Here is a 15,403-nt window from a genome sequence, read left to right on the forward strand (position 1 = left end):
TTCAGTCTAGTCTCTATTAGGGTGAAGCCTCACATTCCTACTGCACAGCCATCTTCTATCTTCAAACAACAGTGACGCTTCAAAGTCAAGGCTATCTGAGGTGTGCCATGATGTTTTCTGAAATAGCAGTGCCACAAAACACCAACCAATTAGCAAAACAGGTACAAAGCCAGTAGGAGACAGAGTATCGGACTAATTCATACAAAGGTATTTTATATTCATGCATATCTGGCTTTTCATACTGGTTAATTGAAATTATGATAAAAACAAAGCAGAAGCAAGACACCCATTTTGAATCTACTACAGTAGCGACAAATCAAATTAAGAATTTGAACCTTTTTTATATCTGAATTTTTTAATATTTTAGCCTAAAGCACACATGTAAACAGTAGCTACTAAATAAGCTAGTCTTTGCAGTACAACCTATTTAATTATCCCACTGCATAGAGAGCCACTACTTCCAGCACCACTTTGCTCACACAAGCTCAGCACACTATTAATCCACTTAAACACAATTTATAGGGTCTCAACATCGACTGTCCGTCGGCATAAAATTACATGAAGCGTCCTTATAGTGTCTTCAACAGACTAAATTAGCCAAACTGGACTTACTAATTGAGGAGGAGTAAAGTACTGTGTGACTGGATTGACTCGTCAATGAGCAGAGATAAATAAGCAGGCTATAGGCAGTATGAGAACATCAATAACTGTAATAATATAGGATGAACATTATTTAAAATGCAGTTGCTGAGGCATGATAACCTTAAATCTTAACTTTCATTTCCACTTCTATGGACTTGGTTTTTGCTTTTTTGTAGTTGTGGGCAGCCAACTGCATTGTGCTGAGTGTATTGCAAGGAGTTTTTTTTATTCCCTTAAAATCATCATTTTTAATCCTGATTTGAATTTAAAATCAATTCAGATCAAGTTCCCTTTTAATTACAAAGTCAATATTCAAGTAAGTACTTTATTTAAAAATTCACAATTAGGCATTTTGATCCAAATTAACAAATTAGTGTAATACACTCCACCTCCACAACCTTACAGCGATGTTCTCCTTATCCTGAGGCATTGTCATCAGCCAGTCATATACTTGCTGTTCTGTTGTAATATTTCCAGGACTTTAATTGCACCAGCCTTGATTATTGAAAAGTTGCAGGGTATGTTGGTTTTAAGGAATTTTCATTTCTCCATTTCATATATCATGCCACAGCCTAATTAAATGGTATGTTTCCTTTATCTAATTCCTACATTATGTAAAACAGACTCAGATTACTTCACAAGGCCATGGGACAGTTTCAGGAAGCTAAAGAGCATGCACTGTGTGTTTTAGAGGTTTTAGGGATATGGTCTGCATGTGGCAACCTGAATGCAAGGCAATGGGTTTTCAAGATGGTATACTGCCATCTGCTGTCCGGCGCCATAACATCATCATATTGGTTTATTTGCACCCCCACGTTATGAGGCACAGTAAGATAACTAAGATAAAAGATAAGATAGGTCAACTCAGCAAAACCAACTTAATTGAGATATTTTCTGATTAGAAAAAAATGTAGATGAAGAACTGTAAAATGCAGATTTTGTGTAGGTTACAGAGAACCAATGGTATTTTATTGTCCTTCAAATTAAACAGCCTTCATAGTGTACATTCCTACCATCTAAATTGCATGGAATATAATGCATAGGCTAACCATAACGTTGACAACAACAAAGCAGTCACAATGCAGACATCTGCTAGAGATTCCCTGGAGACTATGACAGGAACGGTTGCAAAATAAAAAGAAATCACAACAGCAAGTGAACACGGGTCAAACTGCTCTCTCCCACTCTGCACGCATCCGTTTCGCTATCGTGCCCGCTGATCGTTGTTTTCCTCATCGCACACAAGGGATACTGATTTCAACTGGTTCGTCTTGATAACACTGTCAGACAACCAGTGGCCCTCTGTGCTTTGACATCCGATGAGAAAAGCAACGGCGGCCGACGACAAGCGTCATATTACGTCCAGTGCGACCTCTGCTTCTCCGCTTTGAGCATGGGGATTGTAGTTCAAAGTGCAGGTTTTCAGCGTTGTTTCAAGGACGCATCAAACAACAGCTCCCACAATTCCTCAGTGGAAGTGAGGCTGTCATGCTTATGTTTTGCTTTGGTTTTTTGTTATTGTTTCGGGTTAGTGGAGCAACCGAGCCCGAGGAGTAAAGCACGGCTGTATCGCTCATGTTTTTGTCGTTTTCTCGCAGGCTGTCATTCCAGTATCTGATAGAGAGACTGCTCGCTTAGACTGTTAACAGAGAGGTGCTATATAAAGGTAAGCGAGACAGCAGTGACGGTAGAGATAATGTGCGCAGATGTCTTTTGTATTTCACAAAGACGTTATTGTCTCCCGTCACGTGCACGCGCATCGTATTAACTAATTGGACAATGATAATTAACCATTATGGGTTCAAGTCTACCTGTAATGGCGTAGATTACACAATTGTCTTCCTAAACTTGCATCGACGTGCATGGCACCTCGTTTTGTCGACATGTGCTACTGTTGGGCCTCAAGCCTCATGCTGAGTAATGTGAACCCTCGCAGAGCTACTGTATATTTTCGTCACTGATCTGTGGTTTAAGTCGGCATCTGTAAACTGTTCTGAAATATTTAGACTAGAGAAGTTTCTTCTTTCATTCCCCTAAAATTGCTTTAGTAAAATAGAAAACTCTAATCCTCTATAAATATATAGGATTATGACTGTAAAAGAGGAGAGAAAATCTGATAAAGTCACAGTTAATCTATAACTGCAGCACATGTGCAGTGTGAAAAGAACTGGGCTTTTAGATTTCTCTCTAAGTGTTTTTCCCTTGCACATTTTGTCATATTAGTCTGTTGATAATCTCTGCTGCACCATTACTGTTTCCTTTGCCCTGGGTTGCTGTTTGCATGTGTGTCTGGGGGAAAATTTGAATTTCTGCCATGCCAGGGTACATTCAACATAGTAAGGTACACATGACCTATACTGGAATTCATATCCCACACAATGCTAAATGAATAAATAATGCTTTCTGTATGTTAAGCATGTCTGCAAGTGGTGTGTTTAACTGCAAACAGGAATTCCTTCAAATTCATGGAGAGTATTTGCCAATGGAATTTGAGCCCCTACACGCTGGAGGCCCAAGATACCTTGTCCTGCATGTTTACACGTGACGGTGTACAATACCAAATGATTCTGAGGATGACTGAAATAGCCTTAGTGACAAACATGTTATATGTTATGTTTCTCAAAGGCCATGCTGTCACTGAGGTTTAGTTCCGGTGTCCATTCCTCAAGTGTGCGCTCAGTCAGGATATCTTCTTACACTAAATAAATACTTGCAGACTGCAAGCTCTCTCTTGTTTGTTCTTCAGCAGTCACCTCTTACCTACTTCACAATTAGCTCATCTAACCATGCATGTCAATTTCTGCCTTGAACTTAGTATCTCCATCAAAAAAAAAAAGTAGTAAAAAAAATTTCAACACAAATTTGAACATTGTGTTTTTTCCTGTAGGTGCAAAATAGCCTGCCTTTGTTTTGTGTTGCCATGGACAAGGCTTGGCGGGTGGAGTTTAGAAATGTGGGCTGCAGTTACTTCCCTCAGAGCAGAGTCGATTGCCACTACACACTGAGTTCTTGGCACAGCTGGGCCAGTAATGACTGGATAGGGCTCTTCAAGGTATTGTTAACCCCATGACTATCACAAATAAGTGAATAAAGACATATATATATATATATATATATATATATATATACACACACACACATATATACACACAGCTGCAAAATAACATAGTGGGAATGTTTTCTTCCACAGGTGGGATGGTCATCAGTGAAGGACTACCACACATTCGTTTGGGCACTAGCCCCGGCTGACTATCAAGAGGGCATAGATGTCAACTGCTCTGTGCATTTCCAGGGTACTGTTGCCCTTGTTCTCTTGACTGCATTTTATTTCCCATAATTAGCCAGAATCTATACAGTACAGTGCTTAGATCCGCACATAAAACCTTCAGCAGGAGATTGATGTTTCTGTAAATTGAATTGCTCTGTTGTACAAAGGGCTTGCGACTGTAGAAAATGTTAGTCATTTCTACGTTTAGGGTATTTCCGTAGATGTAAAAGGGAAAATATCCTGTGCAGAAGACAAACATCCCTATTGGCTTGGTCTAACACAGACACAGTCTGTGTCATGGTTTGAATAAATTTCTTTAGTAAGCAGGAGGTTGAGTAATGGGGATGACAAAGACAATGGCTCAAAGCCTGCTCTGACTACCACTACTCACTGGCAAATACAGTGCTCACTCTGTCCTGCCTGTCAGTGGCAGCTGATAAGCCTGATTCAGTGTGAGGGGCACGTGTGCAGCAGGTGTGGCACTGACCCCTGGTGGAATGATTTATCACTAACTTAAGCAAACTGTCAATGTCATTCTTCATTGGAAGAATAGCAGTGGAAAGAAAGTCTAAAAAACTGCTGATGGTCCCTTATCACCAGCGATGCAGTGATTTAAAAAGACCGTTGCTTGCACTGTGACCTAAGCTAGTGCTATAAGTTACAATACAGCTCATAAACTTTGCTGTATGTCATTCTTCCTGTCTGTTTTCCATCTTACCCCTTTACTGCACATGTGTTGTGAAACAGAAATTTGAAGTAAATCATTCTACACATGAAGCTATGGCCTGTGTGAGATAAGGATAATATTAGATTAGCTTACTTTATGGGCTGGGTGAAGTCATGGACTGTGGCTAGCTGCTTCCTGGTCACAGGGGGGAGCAGGAGACAACTTCATATATTCCTGTATGTTTTATTAGAGGGGGATAAAAAAAAAAAAAAAGAAATGAAATGGAGAATCAAGAATGTGCAGATATGGACAAATATGGGAACTAATAAATAAACTACAATTAAGTTGCAAGGTTATGCTAATAACACAACTAGTCAGAAACCAATCAACCAGTTAAGATATATGAAAAAGCACTGCTTTGCCTAATAGTGTGTTCTGATACAGCTTATGCATAAAAATATTCAAACTGCCTCCTCAGATTTTAATAAAATTTTCAACCATGCTTCCTCCCTCATTGAAAAATCCAGAATCTATGAATATGCAATTATTTTTCATTTCAAAAGTTAAACTACTGTCTGAAAGACCTAAAATTACTGAAAGCCCATTCTCAATGCATAGGCACTGCAGGCTTCAGGTTTCCACATTAACTCATACTAGACGATAGTGTGACTATTTTGACTTCAGTGTGCGTTTTTTTGCAACACTATTAAAATTTGGCTCTTAACTACTAACATAAACGACCGCGGAGGCTTTCAATAAATGTAATGGTGTACAAGTAAAGTATAACGTTCAGCCTCTCTAACTTACGTAATAGTCGCCAAAAGGTTGCTATCCGTCGGCCATCCGTCCTTCACAATAAGAGTTCAAGCTCCACTAGATCCAATGAAGGCTCCTTAACTCCAATTTAGCTGCGTATACCACCACCTGCTTTGCTTCTAACGTTATATTAGCTATTGCTATGTTACGTTCATCACTGTGGTTTCTACAGTAGCTATTTGACATGTTTGGAAAGCATGGGCTTTGCACAAACACTGGAGGAGCCAACAAACCGCTTATCAGGCATATTTTGTGTTGCGAAATGAACAGTTAGCTTGCTGTAGCTAGCCCCACCGACGCTAAACAACTGGACTCAGTGGCCGTGTTTACCTGTCCTCAGTGTAGTTACTGGTTTCACAAACTTTCTGAACAAAACCCAGGTAATTCTTGGATGTATTGGTGATCTTTAACAAAGTACAACATGTGAATGAGTCAAATTCGGAGCCACCGAAAGGCGTGTTTTTCCGCTTTAATTAGGCGGAAGTTAACTTTAACTGTTTTCACCTGCCTCAGTTCATTTGTATGCTAAATTATGCTAAACAGTTCCGACAGAGATAAAACTGTTGATAATAATCTCTTCTAACCTCCGGTAAAAGAGCAAACAAGCGTAGCTCAGAAAACACGAGTTTCTTTGAGCACTGCAGACAAAGCACTTACCTTGAGACAGCTCCAACCTTTAGCAACACTTAGTAGTAGTAGTTGTTGTTGTTGTTATTGTTAGTTTGTTGTGATACACGACCATTGGAGCGACCCGCCTATTTCAGGTACTCTGTGCTCATTAACAACCGTAACTAACTCGAGGCAAGCTGGACTTGATATATCAGGATGAAAAAATGTCTATTCCAGGCCGGTGTAAAGTTATAAAATTCTAAGGAGTGTTATTTCCTAAAGTAATGACGACCATTATAAAATCCAAGATGGCGCCTAATTTCTGTCTCGCACACCTGCGCTAAACGATATTGGTGCTGCCTCCGGTGGCCGGGAGTTGTATTGCAACACGCCTCTTAAAAATCAGTGTTACTGCAATATAAAATAAAATAGATGTTGAATGTTAAACCGTCTGTAAATGTTGCTTTATTTATCACAGCAGCACAGCCATATAATGTAAAATAAATGTGTTTATAGCCTCATATTTTATAAATACCATAATACTGTCTGTCTCATTAAGATTTATAGTGTCCTTAAAAGGTGATTAGCTCCTCCAAATTCAGAGGTAGTTAAGTTGCACCTACTTTCCATATAAGCATAATGGGAAGATAGCTCTAAATGACAGCAGGGCTACTCTGAAACACAATTATTCTCTGCAAATTAACTTGTATAATGTATCTCTCATCTTGTTTCCACCACTTTTTAGCATCCTACCTACCCAAGCCCAGCTCCCAAGAGTATGAGTTTGTATATGTCGATGCTAAGGGGGAAGTCTGCTCCCGCAGCTCCAAATTTACTTTCTGTGCACCAAAGCCACTGGAGGATCTGGTGACCCTTGAGGAGGAGCCCCATGGAGAGGAAGGAGGCACAGGCATGCTGCTGGTAGTACCCAGGGCTGAACTGCTGCAGGTGAGCATAAAAAATGTAGAAAATATTGACTAGATAAGGTAGTGAGGGAGAGTATGTTTCCTGTTTTGCAAAAATTGAGTGCTGATAAAACACATATGCTGGGAGACCGATACTGTTATTTACTGTTAGCACACAAAGATTGGAGCGCAATGATGATTCCCCATCTGCTGGCTGCTTCTTCCCATCTCTTTACAGAGTCGACTGCAGGAATGTCTGCGAGAGCGGGCCGAGCTGCTGCAGGTGCAGGAGGTGGCAAACAGGCAAAGGGAGAAAGAGAAGGAGGAGTACAAGAGGGCAAGAGAGGCCTGGGACAGACAACGCAAAGAGCTGGAAAGTGATATCGACAGGCTGCAGGAAGAGCTGAAGCAGAGTCGAGAGAAGATCAAGGAGATAGAGAGGAGGCAGAAGGTGGTGTATAGAGCTAAGCAAATGAAAAGCAAGATCATTTGATTAGGACCAGTTTGAGTGTTCCCATTTCCATATTTTCCTCTTTATCCATGCCCTCATTCTCCAATGAAAAGCACAAGTCTCTGCTTAAACAATCTCCTCTCAAGTTTATTATAATAATTTTAAGTAACAGCAATTTAGGAAAATATCTGAGTTATTATATTAAGATAGTTTATTATTAAATTAGTTTAGCCTATGTCATGATAAAGTAGAATTTGTTATAAAAATTCAAAATGTTTCTGGTCCGTTAGGCGGAGCATGCTTTAGGAGAATCACTTGCCCAGGAGAGAAGTGCTTTATTGGGTGCGAGGGAGGCAAGTGAAGAGCGAATCAAAGAGCTGGAGGAGGACATCAAAACCCTGACACAGAGAACTGTGGAAAGAGAGACAGAGTTGGAAAGGTCTGAAATGTGCTTTTTTCTCTTGACCTTTTCTCCTTCTCCTACTTTTAGTGTTACACTGGTCTCATGAATACTTTTGATTGTCAGTAACTAAATCTGTGTGTGCAGGATGAAGGAGAGAGCAAAGAGGGCAGGAGCTCAGAGGAAAGAAGAGGAGAGTGAGAGAAAGAGCCTGCAGGTACTTACAAGGCAGAACTTGCCGTACATCATAATAAAACCTCTATCTCTGTTGTTCTTTTTTCCTTCATCACCTTCTCTTTTTGCCCCATCTGCGTCATTTGTTTCTTTTAGACCAAGCTGGAACAGACAGAAGCTGAGCTCAGAAGTCTGTCAAAGGAGTTCCAGGGTCTGAGGAACTCCCTGGCTCAGAGAGACACCAGTGTCCTTCAGCTCCAAAACACAATCACCACACTCACCCAGAAACTCACCACTGCCCACAGGAAAGAGGTCCGACATTTCTTTGGGATTCAGAGCTGATGTATTTGAAAGGAGGGTTGAGATTAACAAATGTCTTGATAGTTAAAGCTGGACTTTGCCTGCTAGAGGCTTCAAATGTGTGATGTACTGTAACTATTGGCACAGTTTTATTTTTAACAAAGAACACTGATGTTCAGGAGACATTTTGTGTTTGTAATCTGAGTTTTCAATACACCACCTATTTAAACAATTTATCAGAATTTGTTTCTACAATCTCTGCTGATACATGGATGTATTTCTTCATAGATATGCTTCCTAGTGTAGTTTTTTAAGAAGAGTTTTATGTCAGCACACCCCAAAACTGTGCTAGAATCAACTTTGGCATTTCAAATTCAGTGACTGGCATCATGTAGCAGATCACCTATGTAGTCAACACAAGCTTTCTTGTCCTTTAATGGCCAGACGGAGAGCGAGGCAGCGCTGAAGGAGATGCGGAGCCTGCGGGAGCGTCTGAACTCGAGTGAGCGTGCTGCAGAGGGCTTGAAGAGTGATCTAAGTGCCATGGTAGCCCAGAGGGATCACGGGCAGGCCGAACTCCATCAAGCTCGTCTGCAGGCTGCCCAACTCACCCTTCAGCTTGCAGATTCCAGTCTGGCCCTTAGAGAGGGAAGAGCCCACTGGGCTCAGGAGAGGCAGAATCTGCAGCGCACTGCTGAGGTACTGCATCGCTGCAGAACATAGAATCTGAAGTGGAGAATTTAGAAAATTTTATATATATATATTTATTTATATATGTTTGTGTGTGTGTGTGTGTGTGTTTGTTTGTGTGTTTGTGTGTGTTTGTGTGTGTGTGTGTGTGTGTGTGTGTGTGTGTGTGTGTGTGCGCGCGCGTGTGCGTGTGTGTGTCATCCTGACAGAGGGACCACGAGTATCTGGAGAAACTCAACACAGAGATGCAGAGGATGGAGGAGAGGTTGCAGGAGGAGAGGATGGAGAGAGTGAAGCTGGAGGTTGAGCTGGGAAGAGAAAAGGATTGCAACCGGGTGAAAAAGACTGTGTTATTTTACATGCATTTGGCAGATGCTTTTGTCAAAAGTGTGCTCAAACCTGGCGTCATTAAAATTTGATGAGAGAATTTGTTAGATTGTTCTAATTTACTGGGGCCTGCTGTCTTATGATATCAGGTTCAGCTGAGTGAAACCCGCAGGGAGCTCCAGGAGCTGAAGGCCAGCTTAAGGGTTGCCCAGAAAGAGAAGGAGCAGCTACTCGCAGAGAAGCAGGTCAGAAACACGGTTTGATTCTCAGGGGATAACTTGAATCTGTGCAGACAAAGAGTTTTTTGAGTTGGTTTATTCATGTGTAAATACTGACTGTGTGTGGTGTCACGGGTACTGGCTTTGTAACCCGTTCATTATCAGCTGATAAGGTCTCAAGGCTAATGAATGGCTTGTATGGATTAACAAGTAAATTGTCACTGTCTTATCTTAATAAGCTCCCAACTGCAGCACTTCACTCATTATCAGCTTCAAATTTAGTACAAGTTTAGTTACAATTTGTACCACTGTCAAGATCCAGTGAATATTTTTTGTTTTCCAAAAAGTTTGGTATTAATAATATATTAATATCCTAATGCTTACTGATGTAACATACAGTATAGACAAGTATACTGGTATTATGAATGTCCCAGGTGTTAGGAATCTTCTTTCTGTTGTTGTCTTCTTAGTTGTTATTGTGCAATATAAATTGTTTATAGTGCAATATAAATCAGTGGGTTTCAGGGCAGTCAGTGCTGCCACTGTTAAAATGCCTGCAGAGTTTTTGTTGGCTAACCACCACCGCATTTGCCCGGAACTGGCAGTGGAGTAGATGGTCAGCATTTTTAAAATCAGTGTCCAGCTTAGTTTTAACATCTGCCATATGGGAGAATAGCAGCCAATCTGTGGCACATCATAAATCAAACAAATGTTTATATGTTTATTCTACAGAGATAACAATCTTTATGGAATAACAAATGTTGTGTTTTTGTATTTACTGTGTAACCATTTTATGCAGTTTTGGCTTGAGGAAGTTGGATATCATGAGGGTTATAAGGGTGATTGTTGTTGGAGCCATGATGAAAGTACTGCCCTGGTGTGTGATATGATGGCTGTATTTTCCACTACAGGAGTTGATGGAGTACATCTGTCAGCTGGAGCAGAAGATGGGAACAGAGGCCAGTGCCAAGTGGAGCGCTGCCCTGATCGTCTCTACAGGTGAATGGAGCCACACATTAATCTACTGTATGCCCTGCAGATGTGAACAATAAAAGTGTTAACTATCATTCAACAGCAACACTAAATATTGTTCAGAATGGCCTGTGTTGGGGGGCAACAGGAGCAGTGCTTTGACGAAAAGTGAACACTTTTTCTTTGCTTTTCTTTGTTTCTATCTGGCAGGGCGGCCTGACAGTGTGTTGTCTGACTCTGAGGACGAAAACCCAGAGGCCCTGCAGCCCCTCCGTCCACCAAGACCTCTGGGACACTACAGCCTGTGTGAGCAGGGCCAGCCTGACTCCTTGCTTCTTGCCACCCCTCCTCCGTCCCCGAGGGAGATGGAGAGGAGCGCAGTGGTCATCAACCAGCCAGCCCCACTCTCCTCACCACACCAGGCCGGCGCTGAAACTCTTGCACACAGCTCAGATTCGGTGAGAAACACTATCTGAGCCGTTCAGCGTCACCATAGTATAATTATATGCGATACTGAAAATGAGCTATGTCTTCATGCTGATAGCCAAGCACGCCAATTAAACATTGGCAGTGGATCATTTGGTATACACATTATCTCATTTGCAATTAGGCTGCTAGCCTGCAAGTTATTAGACTGTAATAGCTGCTGGATAGATATGTGTTAAGTGTGTGTGTGTGTGTGTGTGTGTGTGTGTGTGTGTGTGTGTGTGTGTGTGTGCGTGTGTGTGTGTCCGTGCGTGTGTGTTCCTGTCTGTTTAGGAGGAGGAATCTGATCCACTTCAGTGCGGAAGGCACAGCTCTGGAGAAGAAACGGCACTTTTGCTGCCTGAGCACACGGACACTGTTCTCAGGTACAACCTCCCGCCTCAAACACACATGACTGTTTCATCAGTGGTAGAAAGTAACTAAGAACATTTACTCAAGTACAGTACAACAATTTTGAGGTACTCTAGTTTTAATTGAATATTTCCATTTCATGCTATTTGATACTTCTACACCACTAAATTTACATTTCTTCTTTTCTACCACTTTAATCCTCTCGCAACCCCTCAGATTTATCGGTGGTGGGGCCTGAGCTAAACCTACCTATGAATAATGTAGTTTAAACCAGCTCCACCTTGAGCAGCTACAACAGTGAAATGCTACTTACATATTGTTGCGTCAGTATTAGCAATATAATAATTTAATATATATATATAATAATATATCAGCCAGAGGGAACAAGTATTTTTACCTTTGATGCTCAAGTATATTTTGGTGGTTGTATTGGCACTTTTACCTAAGTGAAGGATACTTTAAAAGGCAGAAATGCATGTGAACGGACGCATGGACAAACTACTTACTGACGCATATTTCCCACATTGAGTGACAATAAGACAATCACAACAAATTGATCACAGTTGAAGATTTAATGTTCAAAGATGGAGATTTGCATTACTGACTGCATATTGAAATGAATATTTCAAACAAGCCAACAAATTTCTACCTGTCACGTTGGCTGGTTTTAAACTCCAGTAATGCATTATATTTTATGAGCTCATGACTTGATTTGTGTGTACAGCCTTACTCTGCAAAGTAATTAGTGAACACAGCCACCAGATAAATGCAGTGGAGTAAAAAGTATGATATTGCTCCCTGAAATGTAGAAAAGTAAAAGCAAAATGAAGTACTTGTACTTCAAAATTGTCCCTAAACATAGCATCTAAGCAAAAGTTACTTTCCACCTCTGGTCTTACACAGAAATGGTTCACACATACACAATTAATTCAAAGCTTGCTAAAGCACACAGACACATGCGACCAGTTATTTATGGTGACAGGGTGAGTATGGCTGGAAGATGGAAGTTTTGAATATGTGGTCGTAAAAGAAGTTGAGTCAGGGTGAGACGGGGGAGACGGTCTGAGAGAGAGCCGGGGCGTGGGAGGGGCAAGATGGGAGGACAAGGGGACAGATAAGTTGACAGCAAGCCGTAGCAATGATTTACCTGAGGGGTGTACCGCAGTCACGGGCCAATTTTCAGCATCATTAAAGCCCTCGCTCTCCCACTCACCCACTCCTTCAGTCTAACATCCTCTTTCAACCAGAATGTGTGTTTCTTTCAAGTTTTTCACACACACACACTCTCTGTTTTGTGTCTTCCTCCAGTGATCTGGCCGACACCTCGCTATGGTAAGCAGTGGACAGTCCAGCCGCGGCCACAGAGAGTGATCAAAAAGAGGAGAAGGGGGGACTTTGTGTTGTTCCACATTACTTCCACTAACAAGCACATATACAGCTCACTCACTACACAGACAAATTATTAATATGCAATTTACATCGTATCTGCCGTGAACCTTGGTTTTCCCCTCCTAGACTGTTATTACCCTCACTGTTTTGTAGTTAGGAATGACATAATACTTATGGTGGCAGGTCAACACCGTGTTTATGACTGACATACGACTGTTGCATAGTTTGATACGACGGGCTTTTAGGCATGGGCTCTAGCATTTGAGAGTTTGCAGGCTGTAGCAGAATGATTTCTGTTGAATCATTGCTATGTCAAGAGCTTTACGATGGATGCTATGTCGTTTTTATGACATTTGTGATTAGGAGTCATGACAGGCAACGTAATTATGATGTTTTGTGCCGGCCTGGCTCCACTGAAAATCATGGCAAAACTCTCCTCCAGCATTAAATTCTACCCAGCAGCTTTGAACACTATTCATGGCAGCATAAAGTAAAGATACAGCATCATGCTAAAATTATATTGCAGTAATGTAGGTCTATGACATCATATTTCTCCTCCATTTACTCAGAACTAAGATTTGATATGCACTTTCTTGTACGCATTAGCAGTTGATTGTCATGCAGTTGCAGTTCAGGAGATTTAGTGATACAGAGGCGCTCTATTTGAAATAGAGAGCTTATTGAACAGATTGTGTTTAAAGTCTATCAAGATAGATGCCAGATGCAACTTTCTACTTCAGCGACTTCATATCTTCATTATTATAAAATTAATGCTCATAAGCTTTTCGCTATAAATCAGCTGCAGTTTTTACTTGTTAATTAATGATCCTGGATTTTACATTTCATAATTATTAAAATGAAATGAAAATTTACTAGCTGGTCATTTGGATATTTAGTCTTTAGTCAGTCTTTATTACAGTTTATATTGTACAGGAATCTTAATTCACAGTCATGCAGTTCTAAATTTGTGCCTAAAATAATGAAATAAGAGTCAAAGAATATCTTCTTCATAGATCTTGACATCATCACATGGTGTTGGTATTTCCCCCTAGTCCTATGGTAATATACTGTCTAATAAAATTGCTGACTACCTTTTAATCAATACTGTATGCATTTTTCATGATTTCCTATTTATAATTAACTTGAGTTATGCTGCAAAGAAACTATATTCAGGTTTAGTTTGAAATAGGTGTTTGGATTTCACACAACTGTTTGTGCAATGTGTGACAAAATTTTCCATGCTTGGCTAAGAAAATTTGCTAGACACTTTGATGCTTGATTCTATCTGCTGTATTTGCACCATATTTTTATTATAGAAGAGTTTTTAGATGAAAAGTTGATATATGGATACTTAACGATATGTCAGTTGTGTCCTTTTAATCATTATCTTAATCATTACCATTGTGTGTTGTGTTTACGTATATTTTATCGACACTGTGTTTTTATTTTCTGCTTTCAGATACTCACTTTGAGTCTTTTATTAGATTTAATATTTGAGTTGTACTGTTGCAAGATATTGGTGCTAATGAAAGGGAGTGATACCAGCAGGCTGAGTTTAAGGCAGGGGTGAAGATCTGCAAAAGAAATGAATTTTAATGTTTAAACAGCTTCAGAAGGAACAGGATTATTAAGGTAGATATGAAAAGAGTAAATGTCTGTCCACCTCTCATTTCCTTTGTCTTACTAGGTATTCTGGTGTTGCAGTACATGTCGATTCTCCATATATAGTCTTTTGAGGAGTCTGGTATGCTTTCCCAGAATAAAGCACACACTACATGTATTCTCCATAGTCCTTGTTTGTGGTTGTGATCTGACTTTATGTCTTAGGGAAGTCTTTTTTGTTTTGTTTTGTTTGTCGTTCCGCTGAGAGCTCCAATACAAGTGCTCCTCATCAGGACACCGTCTCACATTGCAATAAAGCTCCAGTGGTTATGGTTTGTTTTGAAGTTTTTTGTGTGAAGGTTATCCCACATGTACACCACCGTGTATTTTCTTATCAGTCATTCTAACAGGGTTTGGGTGGGTTCTGTATAATAAAACGGTTTATGTATCCATTATTGGGTCTAATGTGTCTTTTTCTGGCCAAAGATCATAGCAATATTTAGATCCTCACATGATATTTCACTGGTAATTAACTATGCCATTTCTTTTCACACAGCTTTATAGCCTATATTCCCTTTTGGCTCATTGCCTGTTTCAGATACATTTCTCATTCTGGATTTTCTCTCTGCTCACCTTTGGCTCTCCCTCAGTCCCCCCTCAGGGCTGACCTCCTCATCATCTTCAGCCTTGTGTCTCCCCACTCCTCCAACAGTCTCCTGCTCCCTCTTTTAAGCTCTCCTTCTGCCCCTCTACCACACTCCCTCCATCTTAAGTCTGGGGTGACGATAGCTAATTATAAAATCAATGATGCCGGGCTGCCTAGTTTACAGCTCCCTCTAAAACCTTAACTGGGAAATCACTGTGGGATTGATGGCTCCCTCACTCTTTATCTCTTTTAATTAGAAATGTAAAAGATATGAAGACCCAGAGGCCAGAACACATCTCCTAGTTTTTATGACCCCGATGCCTGACTTCCCCAGCCCTCGCTCCCCTTTCCCAAATCATCCCTTCCTCTACCTGGCCTTGTTTATCTCCTCTGCCTCCCTGCTGGCACACCCTCCATTCTCACTCTTGTCACAGATACCTTCACCCATTTCTTCATCTCTTTCTCCAATGCCCTTTCTTTAAGATCGCCC

General features: G+C 40.7%; 1 protein-coding gene across 1 annotated transcript; it reads left to right on the plus strand.

Moving 5' to 3' along the window:
- The first annotated feature begins 2,143 nt into the window (after positions 1 to 2,143).
- calcoco1a (calcium binding and coiled-coil domain 1a) lies at positions 2,144 to 14,722 on the plus strand. The gene is made up of 15 exons (XM_023425143.2): positions 2,144 to 2,308; positions 3,530 to 3,694; positions 3,833 to 3,935; positions 6,748 to 6,950; positions 7,146 to 7,358; positions 7,649 to 7,797; positions 7,906 to 7,975; positions 8,089 to 8,244; positions 8,677 to 8,931; positions 9,132 to 9,257; positions 9,399 to 9,494; positions 10,379 to 10,466; positions 10,650 to 10,897; positions 11,199 to 11,290; positions 12,585 to 14,722. Exons 2-15 carry the CDS (start codon positions 3,563 to 3,565, stop codon positions 12,610 to 12,612), a joined length of 1,959 nt encoding a protein of 652 aa, XP_023280911.1. The 5' UTR covers positions 2,144 to 2,308; positions 3,530 to 3,562; the 3' UTR covers positions 12,613 to 14,722.
- The last annotated feature ends 681 nt before the right edge of the window (positions 14,723 to 15,403 follow it).

Source organism: Seriola lalandi, unplaced genomic scaffold, assembly GCF_002814215.2.
Source record: "Seriola lalandi dorsalis isolate HSWRI2012SDOR001 ecotype SW California unplaced genomic scaffold, Sedor1 jcf7180002054767, whole genome shotgun sequence".
Taxonomy (NCBI): Eukaryota; Metazoa; Chordata; class Actinopteri; order Carangiformes; family Carangidae; genus Seriola; species Seriola lalandi.

What these genes read in the sequence shown, in the direction of transcription:
- calcoco1a (XM_023425143.2), top strand. Translation starts at nt 3,563, where the DNA reads ATGGACAAGGCTTGGCGGGTGGAGTTTAGAAATGTGGGCTGCAGTTAC. An exon ending in CCAGGGCTGAACTGCTGCAG is followed by an intron (nt 6,951 to 7,145) that starts GTGAGCATAAAA and finishes ATCTCTTTACAG; the next exon opens with AGTCGACTGCAGGAATGTCT. An exon ending in AGATAGAGAGGAGGCAGAAG is followed by an intron (nt 7,359 to 7,648) that starts GTGGTGTATAGA and finishes CTGGTCCGTTAG; the next exon opens with GCGGAGCATGCTTTAGGAGA.